Source organism: Crocuta crocuta, unplaced genomic scaffold, assembly GCF_008692635.1.
Source record: "Crocuta crocuta isolate KB4526 unplaced genomic scaffold, BGI_CrCroc_1.0 scaffold841, whole genome shotgun sequence".
Classification (NCBI taxonomy): Eukaryota; Metazoa; Chordata; class Mammalia; order Carnivora; family Hyaenidae; genus Crocuta; species Crocuta crocuta.
In genome coordinates this window covers 279,655-302,870 of record NW_027531010.1, presented here as the reverse complement: position 1 = coordinate 302,870, position 23,216 = coordinate 279,655, and the positions used below count along the sequence as shown (strand labels likewise).

At 36.6% G+C, this 23,216-nt stretch overlaps 1 protein-coding gene across 10 annotated transcripts in view; it reads left to right on the top strand.

Annotated features, from left to right (window-relative positions):
• The window catches only part of MPDZ (multiple PDZ domain crumbs cell polarity complex component), a 130,991-nt gene that overhangs the window by 26,991 nt on the left and 80,784 nt on the right, over positions 1-23,216 (top strand). For 7 of the 10 annotated variants that reach the window (XM_077770831.1, XM_077770832.1, XM_077770826.1 and 4 more), the window contains exons 8-16: positions 909-1,023; positions 1,358-1,446; positions 11,500-11,683; positions 12,451-12,540; positions 14,667-14,776; positions 17,389-17,535; positions 18,441-18,605; positions 20,071-20,256; positions 21,407-21,616. In XM_077770831.1, the coding sequence (XP_077626957.1) occupies positions 909-1,023; positions 1,358-1,446; positions 11,500-11,683; positions 12,451-12,540; positions 14,667-14,776; positions 17,389-17,535; positions 18,441-18,605; positions 20,071-20,256; positions 21,407-21,616 (1,296 nt within the window). The remainder of the gene's footprint in view (positions 1-908; positions 1,024-1,357; positions 1,447-11,499; positions 11,684-12,450; positions 12,541-14,666; positions 14,777-17,388; positions 17,536-18,440; positions 18,606-20,070; positions 20,257-21,406; positions 21,617-23,216) is intronic. The other 3 variants (XM_077770833.1, XM_077770830.1, XM_077770825.1) reach the window with 1 other exon arrangement.

The following is a 23,216-nucleotide window of genomic DNA, read 5'->3' as shown; positions in this document are numbered from 1 at the left end:
GGAATGAAGATCAGTGCAGAGGGGCATACTTTCTTACAAAGAGCTTTTTACATTAGTCTGAGTTTACAGAACAAATACAGTAACAATTTTAAATAGCTTCGTTGCATTTCACTGGCTTTCAAAATAATCTTCAGTCTATTAATAAAATATCTGAAAGATAGATTAACTGATATTCATGGTGAATATCAACTATCAACCTCAGATCATAACAACAGCAACTTAGTGGACACCGTGGCTGCTATATTCTACTAGGGAGTTCATGTGCTGCAAACCATTTTAAGAGCAGTGGTTTTGCAGCCAACTTCTGTGCATTTGAATTCTTCCTCTACTAGATTGCTTCCTGCTTGTCTTTGGAAAGGTTTATGTTCCTCAGTTTCCCCAGAGAAGAATTGATAGTAACTGTACCTAACCTCATAGGCTTATTCTAAGGAGTAAATGAATTAAGACAAGTCAAGTGTCTGTTACATAGAAACTGCTCAATAAATGTTAGCTGGACTTGTTATTCTTATCCTGATAGACAGTTGAGCAAAGCAATGCTTAGAAAAATTCAGTGGCAAAACAAGATTTAAACTTGTTGACCTGAATTCAAAACATGAGTTCTTTTCAGCTGTGGAAATGAAGATAAGCCAATTGACTATTTGATTTTTAAAATTTTATACACACAAATAATGATGTATTTCTCTGATAAGGGGATGTTCAGCCTCACTGCTGACATTCCTTTTGAATAAAATGTAATGGGCAGTTCATGTTTTTAAGATTGAAGGCATAGCCCCTACTATAATTCTCTAGGGGAGTTCTTTGCCACCTAATTACACTGTATGATTCTGAAATAAAGGTTGTTACTTTTTGATTTTAACTTGTTTGTTTACATGTTTAATTGATCTATATATTTACTGATTTTATTTTAGGTTGATGCTTCTACTCAGAAAAGTGAGGAAAGTGAGACATTTGACGTAGAACTCACTAAAAATGTCCAGGGACTAGGAATTACCATTGCTGGTTATATTGGAGATAAGAAATTAGGTAAACACTTTTTTTTTCACTTGAGAATTTCCTCTCATTTTTTCTATGTTCTATGAAATATTGAATCAGCATTATGTATTTTCAGATTGTTGGATAAACTGAAAACTTCTTAGAAGTAATTCAGTGGTAGGAAATCTGATACTGCATTTGACAGACAAAATCATTGTCATATTCTCTAGCCTAAATTTCTATTGGTTTGTTTGTGTGGCTTGTTGATTTATAATTATTCAAAATTAGGACTTCATATTTGGAGAATGAAGGAATTACAGTTTTTGAGTATGCTTTGTAAATAGTAAAAAAAAACATATATCCAAAACCCTATTTCTATTCTTAGAGCCTTCAGGAATCTTTGTAAAGAGCATTACAAAGAGCAGTGCTGTTGAACATGATGGAAGAATCCAAATTGGAGACCAAATTATAGCAGTAAGTAACACATTTAATAAGATCTTTGTTAATTTTCATGGTTGAGAAATGCATTCTCATAGTTTACTCAGTATTGGGAACTACAGTTAGCTTCATACTAATTTAAGTTTTTTGGTGATTTGAGGCTATCATTACAATTACCTGTTTTGTTATTTTGTGAAAGTAAGAGTGGTGGGTAGAAGCTTCACTGATCTCCAGTCCAAGTAATAGAATAATTTATAATATATCTGATTCCTACTTGTAATGAATTTGTTACATTGATATCATACTTATACTTTAGTTGTGGATACTTTAAAGGTAACGACCAGATGTCATAATCTTTAGTGTACTTGAATCTGAATTTTGGAATGTGTGCTTTTTTTTTTTTTTTTTTTAATTGGCCGAGTGACACTGTTGTTGTTGGCACCATGTCCAGGACTCTCTTAACTTTAAGAATGTGTAAGAAGAAAAGAAATAGATCTAATCCTGTTAATCAGATCAAGCCCATATATGGATATTCGAGTAGCCTCAGTATGTTTCGAGCCTATGGCTATTCAAGGCCATGTACAAAAGAATACAACTTTCAGTTCAGTGTTCTGCACAAACTGGACTACCCTAACTACTCCTCAGAACCTACGTCCAAGAGACCCTGTATCAAGGGCTTCCTGGTCAGATAAGTTTAGGCAAAACTGCACATAATAGGGTCTCTTAGGGATTCATAAAGCGCATTGAAAAATCTAAGATCCTGAGAATTTCTGCAGTGGAGGAAATGTAGCTGTTTTACTTTGGGTTTTCCTAAACTTCTGTAATCATCGAAGTAATCTTTCTTTCTTCAAACATATACTTTGGGAGACATTTTGGAGAATACTGATTTATCTTAAAATGCATTTATTTATAACTCCGTTTTGTTTCCCTGGGATGTTAAATATGTTAAGAAAGAAGAAGGTTATGATTCCTTGTTCATAACAGCATGATTCACAATAGTTAAGAGGAAGTAACCCAAATATCTATCTATCGGATGAATTGATAAACAAAACATGGTATATAAATACACTGGAATATCATTTAGTCTTTTAAAGAAGGAAACTCTGTCACATCCTGCAACATGATTGAACCTTAAGGACATTATTCTAAGTGAAAAGAGTCAGTCACAAAAAGTCAAGTACTGATGTTTCCACTTACATGAGGTACCTAAAGTAGTCAAACTCCTAGGAATAGAATGGTTGTTGCAAGACTGAATAAAGGGGCGATTAGGGAGCTGTCATTTAATGGGTAAAGAGTTTCAGTTTTGCAAAGTGAAAACATTCTGGAGATCTGTTGTATGACACTGTGAATAAACTTAACACTACTGAACTGCACGTGTGAAAATGGTTAAGATTCTAATTTTTTTGTTCTGTGTTTTCTACCACAATTTAAAAAAATGAAAAAAGATGTGCCTTTGCTTCTATATTACAACTTCTTCTTGGGCTTAAAACTAAATATACCTGTTCACTTCTTGAAATCTACTCTGAAGATAAAGTTGTGCTTACCACTTAGGTTAGTTAGTTATATCCTGTATTTTCTTTTTCAATTAACTACTTTTATTTATTTTGAAAGAAAAGAGAGTACATAAATATAGACTCTAAATCCATATCCAGTATTGAATTAAAAATCGAAAACATAGCAAATGTACTCTTTTTTCCCTAAGATGTGTATTTTAATCCATTAGAAAGTTTTCTTTTAATATTTATTTATTTTTGAGAGAGGGAGCATCCGATTGTTGGAATTCTACAATATGTGGTCCTTTGTGATTGGTTTATTTCACCTACCATGTTCCATGTTGTAGCATGTATCAATTTTTCATTTCTTTTTATAGCTGAATAATATTCCATTGTAAGGATATACCACCTTTTATTTACTCATTTATCAATTCATGAACATTTGGGTTGTTTCTACTTTTAACGCTGCCATGAGCATTCACGTACAAGTTTTGTGTGGATGTACGTTTTCATTTATCTTGGGCATATAATTAGGAGTGGAATTGCCGGATCCCACAATAACTGTTTAGTAAGCTTCTTTCACGTACAAAATTAGGGTAAGGAAACTTCCCATGTGTAATTTTTAGGAAGACCAAATGAGTAATTTAATTGAAATACCTGTAATTTAGTTAAAATAATTAATATACACTTGGCACATAAGTAAAGTTTTATTAATTAAGCAGATACTGAAGTCCTGAAATGATTGCAGATTTGAAAGAATCTCACAATAACTTCCCTCCAAACTTGTCATTTTCATTCTTATAAAAGTGGAAACTCCTATAGGGTTTTGCTGAGGTAAGGTCAGTAATAAAGGGCATTGTTGAGGAGAAGGTAGAGGGACCCTTCCTCGAAGTGTTTTCTTGCTTTCAACAAAATCTGTTGTCTTCACTGTCATCAGTGTTCTGAGTTTTAATTTTTAGCAATCTGCTGTTACTTCAGTTAGAAGCACCTCAGGCTATAAAGAAACTTCTGCAGTGCTTTTGGTCCTGTATGAATTTTTGTGAATGTCGCCATCTTGTGGACCATTGATATGCTGGTGGTAGCATTCTTCACCCTGGTTGCGTTTTCACAACTGCAGTCAGTCCTTGTTTTTCAGTTTCTGGTTTGCCAACAGCTGTTTGGAGCTGTGCTACACTCTGTTTTTGTTTTCTGGTTGTTGAGGTGGTGAGAAAATTGAGAAATTATGTCTTACTGTTTTTTAAAATTTTTTCTTAAATGTTTCATTTACTTCTGAGAGAGAGATACAGCATGAGCAGGGGAGGGTCAGAGAGAGAGGGAGATACAGACTCTGAAATAGGCTCCAGGCTCTGAGCTGGCTGTCAGCACAGAGCCTGACGCGGGGCTTGAACCCACGAACCGCGAGATCATGACCTGAGCCAAAGTCAGATGCTTAACCAACTGAGCCACCCAGGCGCCCCAAGAAATTATTTCTTACTATTGTGAGGAAGTATTGTTTTGTAACATTAAACCTATTTTGCTATAAGATTCTTGTTTCACACATTGTGCTCTGTTGACCCCTAGGGTTTCACTGTGACCATTGGTTTTTCATGTAAGAATTATTTGATCAAGGGATTCTATTGTATTCTAAGAAGTTGACCAGACTCGTCATTAGATGAGATCGTATGCTCATTCTTTTATAAATTAATTAATTAATTTAATTTTTAATTATTTTTAGAAAGCACAAGTAGGGGAGGGGGCAGAGGGAGAAGGGGGGAGAGAGTAAGAATCTTAAGCAGGCTTCATGCTCAACATGGAGCCCAATGGAGGGCTTCATCTCATGAATGTGAGATCATGACCTGAGCTGAAATCAAGAGTCAGATGCTTAACTGACTTCTGTCACTCAGGCATCTCTACTCATTCTTTTCAGATTGATATATAGAGATCCTTGGTAAAAGCAATGTGAAATTATGATTGATTAAAAAATTATTAAGCAAGCTTGTAAGTAAGGAAAGGTGTCAAATATTGCCTTAAATATTCTGACTTTGTTAATAGGCTCAAGGTCTCTCTCTCTCTTTTTTTTTAAGGTTTTTTAAATTTATTTCTGAGAGAGAGAGAGAGCGTGAGCAGGGGAAGGTCAGAGAGAGAGGGAGACACAGAATCCGAAACAGCCTCCAGACTCTGAACTAGCTGTCAGCACAGAGCCTGACACAGGACTCGAACTCACGAACTGTGAGATCATGACCTGAGCCCAAGTCGGACACTTAACCGACTGAGCCACCTACCTGCCCCTCAAGGTCTCTCTTAATACATATCTCTGTAAGCTCTTGGAAGAGGGCTTGGCTGGCTAGATTGAGTGTACTCAAGAGCTGAGGTTTTCAAGTTGTTTCAACTGGTGATTGTCTTCGATAATTGTTCCTGCTACCAGTAGTATCTGCACTGTACATTATGAGCTTATTGGGGCTTTCCTTGAAGGAAAGCATAAGCAGTTCTGCTGCGATTGCATCAGGTTCCGGTGCCCTGTGGTACCATTGGGTCTTAAGCCACATCTTAACTCTGCCTGTGATAATGACAGCCCCTGAGTTGGGCTCTGGTGACCTTATCTCATCTGTGTGATGAGTGTAATGATACTGAACAGAAACCATTCCCAGGAAGGCTTGAGACTTTCGTGTTTATGAATCACATCTTCAGTCTGTTAATGATACCAGCTTCTGAGTTTCTTCCCAATGTGAAGTGTTTGGGCCATGTAAGTTGGGGGAAATAGGTACCATTGTTCCATATAACAGATGAAGATACTGAGAAATTTGAACTGAGATCTAGTTTTAAAAGTCCACGATTATTCCTTTACAGCAGTTTCTTTTGTACTGGTACTATCTCTAACATTTGGGTAAGGGGATATGGTTTTAAATTGAGATCATCAAATTTTGAAAGTAAAGGAAGAATGCAGGATTTGCTTTTTTTTTTTTACCATACTTGAAATTTATTGCTATTTACAAAATAATGTTCATTTGATTTTTAAAAACTAAATTGAACTTTTAAAGAGTTGAGCAATAAAAATCTATTACAGATGAAAACTTGCAACCTAAGTTCTGTGAATTTTAAGAATATTTATGGGGCCTCCAAGTTGAGATTTTTATGATTTTTCTCTTATTTTAATTACTATCCTGGTAGTAAATAGCATGTTCATTTATTTTGAGATTAATTTTTATCTTTGAGGTTTAAAGATCATAACATTTTAATATGGTTAAAAAAAACCTCATAGAAACCACCATTGATATTTCAGGAAGATTCCATATATATTTAAATCAAATTTGTTTTACTTTTAAAAAAATAGTGTTTATTTTTGAGAGAGAGAGAAGAAAGGGCAAAGAGAGAGGGAGACACAGAGTCCAAAGCAGGCTTCAGGCTCTGAGCTGTCAGTACAGAGCCTGGCATGGGACTCGAACCCTTGGACCTCAAGATCATGACCTGAGGCGAAGTCAGATGCTTAACTGATTGAGCCATCCAGCTGCGCCTGTTTTACCTTTTTATTTTCTATTTTACTTAAAAATATATTTGGGAGGTATAATCATCTCATTATATGTAGATCTGTTTTAATATATTTAAGCAGTACATAGTCATCGATGGTCCATATTGTTTACAGTTTCCTGCTATTAGAAACACCTGTGTTACATACCACTTTATGTGTCTTTTACAGGCTGACTTGAAGCACCTGATTTTGCTCTAATACTGTTAGATTTGAATTTTGTTACTTAGTATTGGATCTTGTATGTCACTGTTTTCTCTCTTTAACTTTTAAATCTGATTAATCTCTCAGTCAGCTAGAGTGTTTTGAGTAAATTTTATAGAAAGAGAATGTATTGGTAGACTTGCCAAAGCTTTTCTGCTTGAGAATCTCTTCTGCTGCCTTTGCATACTGACAGTTTGGCTGGGGATAACAAAAACATTCCACAAGGGAAACTTAGGGGAGTTAATCTTAAAAATCTTGAAAAATTTTGTTATCAACACTCCTTTTTAATTTTTAATAGGGAAGCATCTTCCCTTTCCCTCTGGAAGAAATTTTATACAAGTATCATGGCTTACCTTATTCCCAGAGAATAAAATGGCCTATGGCCAATTAGAATCACTAAACATAGTCCCAGTTTAGTGACTGAAAATTTCTTGGGGTGTCTGGATGGCTCAGTTGGTTGAGTGTCCAACTCATGATTTTGGCTCAAGTCATATCCCAGGGTTCTGGGATTGAGCCACACATCAGGCTTAGCACTGAGCGTGGAGCCTCCTTAAGGTTTTCTCTCTCTCTCTCTCTCTCTCTCTCTCTCTCTCTCTCTCCCCCCGCCCCCTCCCTCCTTGGGCTCTGTCTCTAAACAAAAAACAACAACAAACCAACCAAACAACAAAACCCCACTCCACCCACGAAAGAAAGAAAGAAAGGAAATTTCTCCTCTTAAGTAATAATTGAATTTCAAACTACAGCCCTGGTGTAGTGGAAGCCTGCTCTGAAGTGATGGCTTACCTAGGGATTGAGAGTGTATACTCCAGTCTATCTCCCTACCTAGCTATTCTTTTTCTCCCTCACCTTATGGCAGTTTCTGACCCTACCACTGTAAAAGGTGAGAGAAGGGAGGATGATCAGACATACTGTCCTTGACCGTTCTGCTATGAGACAGTTTTGTGCTGAGTGAGCCTGGCAGATGCTTAAAACTGTCTCCTAAGAGTTCCTTCTTTGAGTCCTGAGAAGGTCCTAGATGGGTTTCTGAAGATGTTTGATTTAACTTCCCAAGACAGATGGTAGAATTTTCATCTGACTCTTCTTACCTTTGGCCCCTTGTTTCTCAGCAGTCTACTCCATAGATTATCTTTGGGATACCATCATTCCCTAGAGGCACTCTTGGATAGGTTTCAAAATGACTTGAGCCTGACTTATGTGTGTGGCCCTCTTCAGATCTATGCCCAAAGTCAGACAGTTCTCAACATAATAGCCATTTTTCTCTTGTTCCACTGTCAAAGCAACTAAACAGCCTCTCACTTGTCCTCCTGATGGAGTTAGACATGATCCACTGCATCCTTCCCTACTACCTATGTCTTCTGACTTGAGACTAAGGGCAAAACATCTAAGTGGATGGCTTGGAGACTTATAGCCATCTTCTCTCTTAAACAAACAAATAAACAAACAACAAACAACAAATCTCCTCTTAAATTTTTCCTGGCCTTTAACAACCCAGCTCTTTTATGCCTGAACTATGTGCACATTTTCATTCTTTACTGCTTGGTTTAAATTTCTGCCTGATGGGCCCTCTCACAGCTCACTGTAGTTAGGATATAAATCTTCATAGCATCTCAACCATGATTTCCCATTTCTACATATATCACACTAAATATAAAACTCTTGGTTTGTAATTTCTTTACCACAAATTCTCTGGATAACTTGCTCACTCTGTTGTCTAAATGCTGGCAGATTCTTTTTCCTTTTGAAGTTTGAAATCCAAGAATTTTACCAGGATATGTCTAAGTATTAGTGTTTTTGTTTGTTTGTTTTCAAATTTGTTTTCTGGTTTTTCATGTACCTCGTTTATTTATAGACTAAATTTTCCTAACCTTCTAAGCATTTCTTGGCTTACTTTTTTTCCTCATTCTCCTTTCCTTGTAATTGTTTTCAGTTATATTGATTTTTAGATCAGGCTATATGTCTTTAGTCTTCTCTGATCATTTTTTTTTCTATTTATTCGTTTCTTCTGAAATAGGGGAAAATTGTATGTTTCTGCCTTCCATTACCTGGCTGCTTTTATAGTATTTAAAATCCTGTTGACTGCTCTCATTGTAACAAGCTTTCCTTTTCTTTTATGGTAGATAATTTGTCTTTTCTTTATAACTAAATCCATGTTTCCATGAATACAATTAAATATGAATCCCTTTGAGGGAAGTTTCAGGAAATAATCTTTTTTCCTGTTCACTACAGTAACAATTTCATTGGGAGATGTTTGTAGTGATAACTCAGTGCAAGCACCTTTTTTTGGATGTGGTGTCTTTCTCCATATCCTGTGACCTTTGATCATCCTTAGTAAGAATTATGCTTGTACAAATGGGATTTGAGATGGGTTCTGCCAAAGATTGTGCTGGTTTTGTCCAGATGATTCAGGAATTGACAGAGCACGAAGAAAGGAGAACATTTAAATTTATTTAAGTTTCACTTGTAGATAAATAGAGACGAAACTGGGGCATCACAATGAGGAATTTTGCCCCTGTGTGCTGAGAGATTGTTTTATGAGTTTGTTGTGGAGCCAGGAGTTGGTTGGGGTTGTGTGGGTGCATGTGTGTAGAGTGTGATTTCATTGTGTATATGTAATTTCATGGTGCTGCTTGCTCCCAGCACAGTGGGGCCGTTAGCACTTGGTGTAGTTTTTTTGGAATCATTGGTTAAGATCCACAAGTACCATCTGACCGCATCATTTTAAGAAGAGACTGTTGTTGGATTTTACTGGAGTTTCTTCTCAAAGACCAAACAAGCTATTCTTTCACATAGAGAGATTTAACTGGCCTGCTTTGGATCTGGTCATGTCCAGACCACTCCTCGTAGACGTTTCCTCCAAGTTATTGGCATAAGGACTTTTATTTTTCCATGGTTTCCAGTTTTGTTGCAGTGTTTTCTCTGTTGTTATATTTGTATTAGTTATTCCAAAAGGGAATCAATGGGGTGAAGGCAGAAGAAATTAGACACCTGAGTTCGAAAGTATTATATAAAATTTAAGTAACTTGCAAAAAGTAATATTGTTATCTAGATAAATGTAGAAAAATCTATTATCAGACATTCTCTAGATTTTTGAGTATCTCCAAATTAAACACTCCTTTCTTCCTCTTCTCCTCTTTATGTATTCATATGTGATATATATTCTCTACATATGGTATTATATATTTTTATATGTAATTAGTATATATAGGTACATAAAACAAATGGAATTTTAAAATATGTTTAATTAGAAGTTCTTTTATATTCTTTCAGAAACCTCTGAAGTAAGGTATTGTATCTTAGAGATCACAATCTAGCTTTTATAATTCTCATTCATTTCAGTGCCTCATGTGGCCAGCACTCTTCTTAGAAAAGCTTGACACTTTAAGAACCATTTTATACCCATTGCACAGTGCAGAAGAAATATCAATGACTTAGAGTTTCAGTGAATTTGTTTCAACTTTTCCAAACTGCTTTCAATGTAGTTTTGAAATTTTGTAATTTTCAATGATATTTTAAAAAATAAGGTGCTATAAACTGCATTTATTTTATTCAAAAGGTAATTTGCCTTACAAATAAATTCCTGACATATAGATTAATGGCTCGGTGTTCCCATTTGTGGTGACTGTCTGCCGTATAGACAGCGGTATGTTTTGGTGACATCAGAGCCTGTCCTCTTGGAGCATGCAGTCACAAACCTAATAATAACAGAAACTATAAAATTAAAATTCTGGTAGGGGTGCCTGGGTGGCTCAGTCATTTAAGCATCAGACTTCGGCTCAGGTCATGAACCTGCCATTCCTGAGTTTGAGCCCGACATTGGGCTCTATGCTGACAGTTCTGAGCCTGGAGTCTGCTTTGGATTATGTGTCTCCCCCTGTCTTTCCCCCTTCCCCGCTCTCACTCTGTCTCTTTTTCTCTTTCTCAAAAATAAATAAACATTTAATTTTTTTTTTTAATCTGGTTAATGCTGGGAAGGAGAAATGGTAAAGGGGACTTTGAGTTAGTCAGATGCCTTAGGATAGCTCAGTTCTGAAAGGAATATCCATTGCATGGACATCTGAAGCAAGTGTAGGTGTTTTCGGTAGACAGATAAGAAAGAACATGGGCTGGAGGGAGCCCAGAGAGTCTAGACTGGGGGAGCAGAACCTGCAGAGGCTTTCTGGCTGAGGGGAGCATTGCAGGGTGGGAGTGGAAATGCATGCATGGGGGCTGGAGGGCACAGGAGTAGGCAGCCCCATGCCAGATGAGATTGTTGGTGTGGCTGGGGGCAGTTGACACAGGTCTTCCTAAGTTGTGTTCACAGTATGGAAAATTGACCTAAGGAGTGTTCTACAGAAGGCAGGGTTGGGACAATGTGATCATATTTGCAGTTTGGAAAGATCACAGGGGCATCTTCAAATGTTTCATCCTTTGTGAACTAGAAAAGGGAAAATCCCATGTATTTTCTGAAGAGGCAAAGATGTAAAAAGGAAGGTAGTTTCGCCATCTTTTTTCAAAGCTAGGATAAGTGTGATTTTGGAATACATCAGTGTTGTCAGGGACCACTTTTGTCACTGTCTTCTGCACTTCTGTCCTGCAGAGTACTGGTTTCCAAACTTGACTATGTATCAGGATCACCTGAGGAATATAAAAGAGTATTCCCACCCCGGAACTGTTGGTTCCTAATATCCAGAAGTGAGATACCATAGTCTCTAATAAATAAAACAAAGCTCTTCTGGGTAATTTTAGTGCATCTGAGTTATTACTGGTCCCCAGTCAGATGTTTGTTCATTCTCCAATTAGGGGAGTACTCAGCCCCATTCTTTCCCTACTGACAAGCAGTAAACATGCATTAGGTGAATTGGTAATACAAATATTCATTTATTTTTTTAACATATGTTGCTCTTATCACAGGTAGATGGCACAAACCTTCAGGGTTTTACCAATCAACAAGCAGTAGAGGTGTTGCGACACACAGGACAGACTGTACACCTGACACTAATGAGGAGAGGAACGAAGCAGGTGGCTGAGCTCATGTCAAGAGAGGATGTCACGAAGGATGCGGTCCTGTCTCCTGGGAATGCCAGCATAAGCAAAGGTAATGCCACATTCAGCTGGTTTGCAGTTAGACCCTTATATCCCTTAGATGTTTTTCTAATTATGAATTTATTTAAAGAATGGTCTTTAGTCTTAACTGTTCACTGTGAACCAGGTAAAAAGGAACTTTGATGAAGTTGGGACTAATGAGAACCGGCAATGTGTCCATTAACTGTAAAATGGGCACTCGAATAAAGCAGATTTCTTTCTTTTCTGTTTATTCAGTCACCATTTCAGAGTCAGAAACATGCATCTGTCCTTCCATCCCTGCCTTACTGCTGGGTGTCATTGCCATGTCTTCTGTTTATGGGGAACCAGTTCTGACTGGGCTATGTATGTCTGCAAGCCTCCTGTTTCTAACATCCATCCCTCCCTTGAAGGAATCTACTTTAATAACACAGTTAGAAATGTCTTTTATAAGCTGTGAGTTCATGAATATCTCTAAAAATTAGTGAAATCCCCAAGTAGCTGACTGATGTAAGAGTTTGCTGGTAGAAGTCAGGCTTTGGGTTTGAAAATGCTGTCTCCTTTCTCAATCCGTTGACCATTCTGGTATTTATGCCATGTCCTATTCAGAGGGAATAGTAGGGAGGTAACAGGAGAACTTCCTTTTAAGTACAGGTAGTTGTTATTGAAAGGTCTACCTGAAAAAACAAAACAAAACAAAAAAAAACCACTCATTGAAGGGTTCAGATAAATAGAGTGGGATTTGAAAATTTTCATGTGCTTGATTATAGATTTAACTACTAAAATACTCTTATCTTTAAGACAATTACGAAAAAGATGAAGATTCTTCATCGTTGAATAGAAACACCAGCATATTACCAGTTGAAGAAGAAGGTAAACACCTGGAGCCAGGTTATTATGTTCTTTATTGTTTGTTTGCTTTTTAGAGAAATGATTTTTGTGAATGTGATTAAGCCTTTATAGATATATTGCAAATTACTAAAAAAAAAATCTATCATGAAAGAAAAAGAAATGGTTTTAAGTATTTGTAGATAGGATTAATTTCTCTAACAGATTAAAATAGTTCATTTATAGCTGGCATATTTTCTGGTCGTATGTTCATTCTTTCTTACATATTTTTTAAATTAAAAGTTTTTTTTTAATGTTTATTCATTTCTGAGAGAGAGACAGCATGAGCAAGGGAGGGGCAGAGAGAGAGGGAGACACAAAACCCCGAAGCAGGCTCCAGGCTCTGAGCTGTCAGCACAGAGCCCGATGCAGGCTTGAACTCATGAACTGTGAGATCTTGACCTGAGGTGAGGTCAGACGCCCAACTGACTGAGCCACCCAGGCACCCCAGTCTTTCTTACATATTTTTAAAACCAGAGTGCTTCATGAATCAGTTATGTATAAGGTTTTATATCAGTCCCCTTACTTACTACAGCCAACATGTCCATATGTTATTGAGCAAGCACTAATAAAATTATAAAGTATTTTTAAAAGAAACCTGAGAATCTTTTTTATTTTTTTATTCTTTTTTAAAGTTTTATTTATTTCTGAGAGAGAGAGACAGCATGAGCAGAGGAGGGTCAGAGAGAGAGGGAGACGTAGAATCCAGGCTCCAAGCTCCGAGCTGGCAGTCAGCACAGAGCCCGATGCGGGGCTCAAACTCCCAAACCATGAGATCATGACCCAAGCCGAAGTCGGAAGTGCAACCAAGCGAGCCACCCAGGCGCCCCGAGAATCTCTTAAACATATGCTCTTAGGAATGAAACTCTCCTATTTTGAGAGGCTTTTCCTTGTAAATTTTTCAAAAGTGCTAAATCTTAATATTGTGGCATTGGTTTGGAAAGGAATTGTATGGAGAAATTGTTAAACCTTTCTGAGATTTCTTTCAGAATAAACCTAGACTCCATTTAGTCATTTAAACATTTCTTTAGAGCAGCATTGTTTTAGTACGTAATTATGCCAGAATAGTATTGCTGTCTTTCTAGGCTGGGAGCTATGTGCTTTCCTTAGCTGTCAGATTGCTTTAGGTGCTTTGGTAACTTAAATCCACTGAACAGAGTCCAAGACTCGTCTTCCTTTATGCATATGCTACCCTTAGCTAAATAGTTCCTTTGAAGCTTTGTGGTTTTTTAAAATATCTACTCCATTATTAACGGGTTTTATTTCCTGCTGAAAATTTTGCTTTACTTTTATTACTTTAAAGGAATATTTACGTTTGCAGTAATATCCTGGCAGTGTGATGTATAGGATTCATATGTGTTAATTACACTCTGCCATTATTATACAAGTAAGTTAAGAAATTATTTAGGCTAAAGTGAGTATCATGAGTAGCAGGAAAGAATAAAAAGCTTTTAGAGCATGAAACTTGAGACAGCGTGTAGGGATGGGTGTGGGAGATCATCTTGAAGGCCCAGACCATGTCTTTGCTTTTTGAATGTGCATATGTGTGTGGGAGGATGGGTGGGAGAGGCTCTAGACTTAGAAGCCCCAAATTCTTTTTTAAACAAACTAAGGAAAAGCTTCTAAAATTATTCTAATGCATCCTCCCTAGTGCTTGCCCTTAGACAACAAACAAACAAAAGAAATTAAACAGACCCATAGATATAGGAAACAAGTGTTCATTACCAGCATGAGGAGGGGTTCAGGAGCAAACGAAATAGGAGACAGGGATTAAGAGGTACACACTTTGGTTATAAAATAAATAAGTTATGGGGATGCATTGTACAGCACAGGAAATACAGTCAAGAATATTATAATAATTTTGTATGGTGACAGATGGTAACTAGACTTACTGTGAGGATCATTTCATAATGTATGAAAGTATCAAATCCCTATGATACATACCTGAAACTAATAGGATATTGTTTGTAAATTATATTTTAATAAAAAATAAGGGTAGCTCATATACTGGGTGAAGAGTCAGACTTGCTACAGCAGACAGGTTCTGATCACAGTGTCTCTGGTTTAGAATGTTAAAATATGGAGATTTTTGTAGTTTGTCACTAATGTCATTGTATTGACTATTTCAGGGTATCCGTTACTGTCAGCAGAGATGAAAGAAACAGAAGATGCACAGCAACAGGAAGCTGCTCTGCTGACAAAGTGGCAGAGGATTATGGGAATTAATTATGAAATAGTGGTAGGTTAACCTACCCTCCCTAACTTCCTAACTTTAACTGTATTTGAGCAGGAAGTTTATGATGAAAATAGAGATGATATTCATAAAGAGACCTAGAGAAGTAGCAAATGCCCAGGACTTTTTCTGAAGACCTAAATGCACTGAGTCACGTATCTAAAAATTTAAGTAGGAGAAAGTTGGATAGCAGCAAAGGAACTGAGATAAATGTGATAAAAATTTTAGGACTTGTAATTCATCAATATTTTGAGCAGGAATTTTTTTTTATTCTGAAATCTGGGATTTAGAGACAGAGTCAGAATAAAATGACAGAATTTATTTAAAGATAAAACAAAAATCATCATGATCTGTATATAAAATTGTAAGTGGATTTTTTTTTCCTACTCTCCCTTTACATATGTATTTTCCTTTAAGAGGCTTAAATCTGCATTCTCTTTTCATACCACTTAACGCCACAGTGAATGTTTTATGTTTATTAACAATTTGCGTACCTCACACAGCAATCGTTATTTGCTGTCCTTAAAGGAGACTTAACAAAGGTGACGCAAATTATCAGTCTTGAGATATACACAAGCAAATTTCAGGGTTTTTAAAAGGAAAAATAAAACACTAGGTTAAATAGAACTTTTCCTATTGCTTATAATATTTAACCAACTCTAGATTAGAAAAGATCAAAGAACAGATGTCACATAATAATAACTAGCATTTATTGAGCACTTTGTACCAAACAGTGTTCTTAATGTTTCATTTAATCTTCATGACAGAGATTTTTTTTTTTAAACTTTCAAGGTGGTTAACAAATAAGTAAGTCCAGCTGTTACTACCATTTTAATCAAGTCAGGTAAAAATACAATAAGGTCCAGCTTAACTGTGGTTAGTTTAGCATGAAAAGAAAGTTGGGAGATTCCTTCTTTGGGGTAGGATCTACATGACTGGGACAATTAACTGGACTTCACTTCTTCAGTGGTAATTGGATAGTGAAGGGGACCTTTTAAGGAATGACTTTGTCACAGAGGGAAGACTCAGGACCATGAACTTTTGGCTGCCCTTTGTGTACTTTGTGGTAGCACTCCCAGTTATCTGTCAAGGGCAAAGTGTGCTATAAGTAAGAGCTAAGTGATTTATTGGCCTTCATCGAACAAAGACATAGATCTGACTTGCTATGTGATTATACAGAATAAATGTAGTCATAAGAGGGGTGATATAGTAGAAGGAAGGACTGATGGACGTTATCTAGGAGGAACCTGGAGAGCTCCTCAGAGGAAGTGATATTTAAATTGGGTTTTAAAGAGTTAGAAGGATTTCATTCAGCAGTACATTTCAAAATTGTATGATGCAGCTTCTGATAATAACCCTGCACATATTAGCAGGCTTTGAAGGAAATCTTTTTTTAATTAAACACTATTTTTCTCAGTCCCTCTATTCCTTAGTTTCCTAAACTTTAAAATAAAGAGGCTGAAGCAGAAAATCTTTGGTATACCTTCTGATTTTAATATAATGATTGGCTTCTTTGTGAAAGTGGGTGATTTCCTAACATTCTTCATTATTTAGTGTAACGGTGGGAAATAGGAAGTTCATTCTCCTATTTTAAGCTTTGGTTCACTTTTTTTTAAGTTTATTTACTTATTTTGAGGGAGAGAAAGAGTGGGGAAGGGCAGAGAGAAATGGAGAGAGAATCCTAAGCAGATTCTGCACTGTCAATGCAGGAGCCACATGTGGGGAAGGTATGACCTGAGCTGAAATTGAGTCAGATGCTTAACTGACTGAGCCATTCAGGCACCCTAAGCTTTGGTTCACTTTTTTTTAAATGTTTTTTTTTTTTTTTAAATTTACTTCTAGGAGAGAGAGAGAGAGAGAGACAGTGTGAGCAGGGGAAGGTCAGAGAGAGAGGAGATACAGAATTGGGAACAGGCTCCAGGCTCTGAGCTGGCTGTCAGCACAGAGCCCGATGCGGGGCTCGAACCCACGAACCGTGAGATCATGACCTAAGCGAAAGTCAGATACTTAATTGACTTAAGCCACCCAGGCGCCCCTTGGTTCAGTTTTAAAGACCATTGTTCGTTGTTGATATAGCATAAGGTCAGGAGTGTGGGCTCCAGGTTTAGACTGCTTAAGGTTCAAAATTCTTTTATAGCTGTGTGACTCTGGGAAAGAGACCTTTTCTGAACCTCATTTTCCTAATTTGGGAAACAAGGATAGACATTGGAATTATTTATGAGAAACATATGAGATAACCTATGTAATGGAGTGAGCCCAGTCCCTAGGACATAATTTAAGTGCTAAGTATGTGTCTTTTCTAGACTGTTGTTGGAGCTCAGGCATTTGATTTTATCTGCAGTAGTTTACACAACCCTCCATCTGCTACCAGCATCTCTAGGCACTGCAGAGTATCTTGGATGCTTGCACCTGACTCTTCCTTCCAGGCTTGTGTTGGTCCCCAAAACTGATAATGAATACTCCTTCAGAGGCAAAGTTCCAAAGTTTTTCAGCTCTACAAAAAGATTTTTGAAGCTTTTGTGAGAAAGTTGATTGTCTTGGGATAAACATAAAATATATACATGAGGAACAAAACAAATGAAAAAAATGCTAAATTCATGATGATTTTCTCCTTTCAGGTGGCCCACGTGAGCAAGTTCAGTGAAAGCAGTGGGTTGGGGATAAGTCTGGAAGCAACAGTGGGACATCACTTTATCCGATCTGTTCTACCAGAAGGTCCTGTTGGACACAGTGGGAAGCTTTTCAGTGGAGATGAGCTATTGGAAGTAAGGAGCTATTCCATTCCTTCATCCCCTTAAGTAAAATTCTGAAAAGGCTGCAGGGAGTTTAATGTGTAATAATATGCATAATAAGTACGTTCTTATTTTAATTTTCCCCTCCAGAGGGTAACTGAGAAATACACAAGTAAAAACCCACCAAAAGTAGAAATTTCAAATCTATATGTAGATTGATCTTCAGATGTAATTCCATGCTGGGTGTTTTTTGTTTGTTTTAGTCCAGAGAACTAGAAACACTTTCTTTTAAAAATTTTTAAACTTTTATTCAACTTTTAGACTAGGTAATACATTTCACATGTTTCAGAATCACAAAGAACGTAAAGATGGATAGTGAACTGTCTCTTTCTGTGCCAGTCCAGCCAGTTCTCATCACCCTTCATTAAGTAACTAACTACTGTTGTATATTTGGTGATAAGTAGTCTTCCAGATATGTTTAAAGAATAACTAAGAAAATTTGAATGTATTATTTCCCCTGACTTTTAAAAGCATACTGGCACACACACAGTATGTACCGTTTTTCATTTTAAGTTTTTCGCTTAATGATATAAAATGTCACTTTGTAAAATAATCTCTTCCTTTTCCCTTCATCCCTGTGTATTTTTTTCTATTACCTATTCATTTCTCACCTACTACACTGGCACATGAAAGTAACATGGGTGGAAGATCGTGATTATTCTGTGAATGCTTTAGAAGGCGCATTTCCAACACGTGTTTACTGTAAACTTGCATGTGAGTTGTTTTAGGTCAACTATGTAGGTGACTGTAGTTCTGAACACAGCAGAACAATAGTAATCACCAGAAGAAAATTCCTATTTATTTAATAAAAGATTGATTTCAAAAGAGTATTCATGTTATGAAATGTTCTTTCTTGAGCAACTTCTCTTTTTGCACAGGTGAATGGCATAACTTTGCTTGGGGAAAATCACCAAGATGTGGTGAATATTTTAAAAGAACTGCCCATAGAAGTGACAATGGTGTGCTGTCGACGAACTGTACCGCCCACCACCCAGTCAGAATTGGATAGCCTGGACTTATGTGATATTGAACTGACAGAAAAGGTATTATATATGAGACTAATCAGAATAAATAATGGGAATTCTAAATGGCATCTAAAATTTTTTAAGCCTTTTTTCTTTCATTTGGTATTTGAATTTGAATTTTGCATAATCTGCAGTCTAGTCAAATCTCATTTAAGGTATAATGAGACATGATGTTAGGATTCGATTTACATTATACTGTAGGAATCGGTACAGTGGAGTGATTCTGGAAACTTCGAAGAATGTAATATTCATATGAGTGTAATAGTAAATAAAGAACATAATTCCAAATTATATAGAAACCAGTCTAGCACCATGCATATCCATATACATTTTAATGTGGTATAAATGGGATTATTACAATAAAGCAGGTGGACAGATTTGCATCCATGATCCTAGCCTATGCAATAAATAACAGCAAAGGTAGTATATCAACTAGAATTTCATCATCAAAAACGTGCCTTTCCTTAATTTGATATGTTCATATAAACAAAATTGAATTAATTTAGATTCACTTTAATATATTTTTACTGAAAGAACCTAACATTTTGTATTCCTATTTCTGTGCCAAATGCTTTATCAGTGTTACCTCCTTTAATCCTTAAAACTTCTATCAGGGGTGCCTGGGTGGCTCAGTTGGTTGAGCATCCGGCTTTGGCTCAGGTTGTGATCTCGTGGTTCATGGGTTCAAGCCCTGCGTCGGGCTCTGTGCTGACAGCTAGTTTGGAGGTTGGAGCCTGTCTTTGGGTTCTGTGTCTCCCTCTCTCTCTGATCCTCTTCTACTCATGCTGTCTCTCTCTCTGTCTCTCTCTCTCTCAAAAATAAATAAAAAACATTAAAAAATTAAAAATATATATATATATGTACTTAAGAAAAGCTTCTATCAAATGGAAGAAGTCTGGGTTAAGAATATTGTTCAAGGCAACACAGTAAATCATAGACACAGTCTTTAAGCCCAGGCCAATCTGACTTGACATCTTGTCTTACTGTGCATGCTAATTTATTGATGAAATAATCACATGTACAAGTCACAAGATTTTAGAACCTTTGTTTGCAGAGAGTACAAAACTTTTATATATAGCTGTTTCCCTCTCAAATTGTTATTTATCGTAAGAATTCTTTTCCTTTAATATCAAAATAGATTGATTTTTGTTTTCTGACTGTAGAGGTGATTCAGACACTTGATGAAAAAAGTGAAAACCACCCACAGTCCTGCTGCTGAGATGTAACCATTGTGTATTTTTATGGGTGATCTTTGAACCATACATTTTTAATGCCTGTTCCAAGTTAGGTGTTTCTTCCTCTTTAACAGCTTTCAGAAATTACTACCTTAATTTGTAAAGGTTTCATGGTATGCTGTTGCTCCCCTTATTTGTGGGTGTCTTATTCTGGACAGATGCGGGGCCTCTCCCTTTCCCTTGTAGTGTTGGTATGTGTCTGTTAATTTAGTGCCTCTGAAATACGAGCTGCCCGGTCTGTTTCGCAGCCTCACATAGATCTGGGCGAGTTCACCGGGTCCTCAGAGACAGAGGATTCTGCACTGGTGATGACCGATGTGTGTCAGAATGCGGAGGAGGTTCAAGGACCTTTGGCCATGTGGGAGGCTGATGTCCAGCATATCGAGCTGGAGAAAGGAAACAAAGGACTTGGTTTTAGCATCTTAGATTATCAGGTAAATACATTCTATTTTTAACAGCTTTTAAAAAATGATATAATACCAAAGGTATATTGTGTATAATAGAAAAAGCAGTTAATATTTTAGTTGTCAAAGACATTTCCTTGTTTCTAGCAAATCTTTTCCAAATGATGATATATATGATTCATTTATCATGAAGGGTTCTTTTAACATTGAATTCATTGAGTTCTAGATTTAAGCTCTTGAGAGTTTGAAGAACATAGAAAATAAGTTTTAGGAATATCCTAGAAATAAAGATTTGTTGTTGTTGTTGTTGTTGTTGTTTGGGAAGTATGTCTAATTTATTCTCATTTCCATGCTCATAATTCATAGGTCATATTTTAGTGGTAAGACTAAAAGTGTTAACTGCTTATTTCTTTTGTCTGTAGTGAATGATAAAGTTCTAACTGGATATGGATTCCTGTCATTTGACTAAATGACTAAATTTATAAATAAGCTTACACTGGTCAAGTGTGGCCTGCACCCTTACCCTGCTTTGTGCTCTGTGCCGAGTAACTGAGGAAATGGTTATGCCCATGTGAGAGAGCACTGCTGTTGCTTCTCATTAATTAATACCGAAACAGAGAGCCATCTCTGATGACTCGTGGGAGTTGTTTTCTTCATGGGCTTTATTGCAGAACCTCATTCTTACACGAGGTGGCTGTGTATCTGAAAACACTGCATTGTTACTTGCTATATGGACTCTTTCTAGATTTCTTCATTTCAGAAAGGCAGGCCTGACCTTCATTCAGTACATTCCACAGCAGTAGCATCCTGTTTAACAAACGCTGTTGTTAATAATCCTGTATCTGACGTCTAGCCTCAGAAGACAGGTATAAAATTGGGCAGTTTTTCAAAAATTCAAATTACAATTTTAAAGGTATCTGTACAGTGATAAGGTCTCCTCAGGAACAGTTGGTACTTGAGGATGCCATTCTTCAGCAGGAACTCCTCCTTCACTCTGCAAAATGGAGATAGCCTTTACCCATCATTCCATAGAAGTGTTGCTTCAAAATTCTATTTTGAGATGCTTGAAAGGAGTACCCATCCATTATAATTCAGAGTGACCAATCTATAAAAACATTACCCCCCCACCCCCCCCATGTATAAAGGAGCTGCCTTCTTTTCTCCCCCCACATTCTGTCAGGATCCCATTGATCCAGCAAGCACTGTGATTGTAATTCGTTCCTTGGTGCCTGGAGGCATTGCTGAAAAGGATGGTAGACTTCTTCCTGGAGATCGACTCATGTTTGTCAATGATGTTAACTTGGAAAACAGCAGTCTTGAAGAAGCTGTACAGGCACTGAAGGGTGCGCCATCAGGAACTGTGAGAATCGGAGTAGCCAAGCCTTTACCTGTAAGAATTCAGATTTTATTGATTTTTAAATATTTGTAAACAAAATGGCTTTTAGGCTTACTTTTAGCTTTAGACGGTGTTCTCATGAATGGATCATGACATTTGGTACTTTTCACCAATATGGTTATTGGCTCTGTGAGCATAAAGTTTTAATTTTGAGTAATATTTTTTTAAAAAAGTAATGAAAACCAACAATTCAGAAATAAATTTGTAACTTGAAATTATTTTGTGGTTCACCTTTTATTTTTTTCAATTGGATAATAAGGTCATGATGAATATAGAATCAAGTATTATCAAAGAAATATGCCTTAAAACATCTATATCAGTATAATGGGGTACTAGAGAAATTAAAAGCATTTAACAACTGACAGTGGAACCTTTAATTATAGTGGAATAAAGTAGAATCTCTTTCAGTATGGCTTAAGGTCCTGCATTCTGTTGATTTTTGACACACTTCTTGTCTAATTACTACAGAGCAAGAAATTGAACTTTTCACAGTGGGTTCATCAGCTTGTGGCTCTCCTCCTGGGAGGGAATAGCCCTCCTGTCATTAATTAGTACTGTATTAAAAACACCTAATCTGTTCATGCTACATAATGTCAGTATGCTTATTAAGTATAATGACTACAACATAGCACTTATCACTGAATTGCAAATAAATATTAGGGACATTCTCAACATTTGTGGGGCATTTTCAATGTATAAATCTAGTTTAAGTGAAAGGGCAGATACACCTTTCTTAAACACAGAGGCATATTTGCGTAAACATCAAGTAACAATTGGTTGACTTTATGAAAGCATTTGTTCAAATAGTAAGTTTTATTAATATATTTGCAATGTTGATTAAAATTTTCATGCCTCACTTTGTATAACAAAGAGAACTTTGGTAACCTATGAAAGTCTATTTATGAAAACAGAGAAAAGGAGGAAAGCTCTGCATGTGTTATTAATACAGTGTGATGTGGGCAAGACAATCCGAAGATTTTAGCATCTTTTATTTGAGATTGGAATAAAAATGTTAGGTTTTCTGTGTGATCAAGGTTATAATATCCTATATTAGGATTATAATATAAGCAGATTGTGTATGTAGAGAATTTTTGTTTTTTTTTGTTTTTTTTTGTTTTTGTTTTTTTTTAAATGTTTTATTTATTTCTAGCAGAGAGAGAGAGAGACAGCATGAGCAGGGGAGGGTCAGAGAGAGAGAGAGTCACAGACTCTGAAACAGGCTCCAGGCTCCGAGCTGGCAGTCAGCACAGAGCCTGACGCGGGGCTCGAACCCACGAACCGCGAGATCATGACCTAAGCGAAAGTCGGATGCTTAACCGACTAAGCCACCTGGGCGCCCCTGTTTTTTTAAACCATACTCAATTGAGAGGCTTCACTGTTGAGTTTGCTTACATTCCTTGTCAAGTAAATCACATATTTTATAATCATGTACCAGTAAAGGATGACGCAGAGAAGTTGATCCTTCTTTTTAATGTATTTTTTCCCTTCAACTTTCTTTATATCTTAATATCTAAAAAGTGCCTTACTTATTTTTATATTAAGAAGTCATTGTTTAGCCAGAATATTTGTCAGAAAAAATGATCAAAATATTACT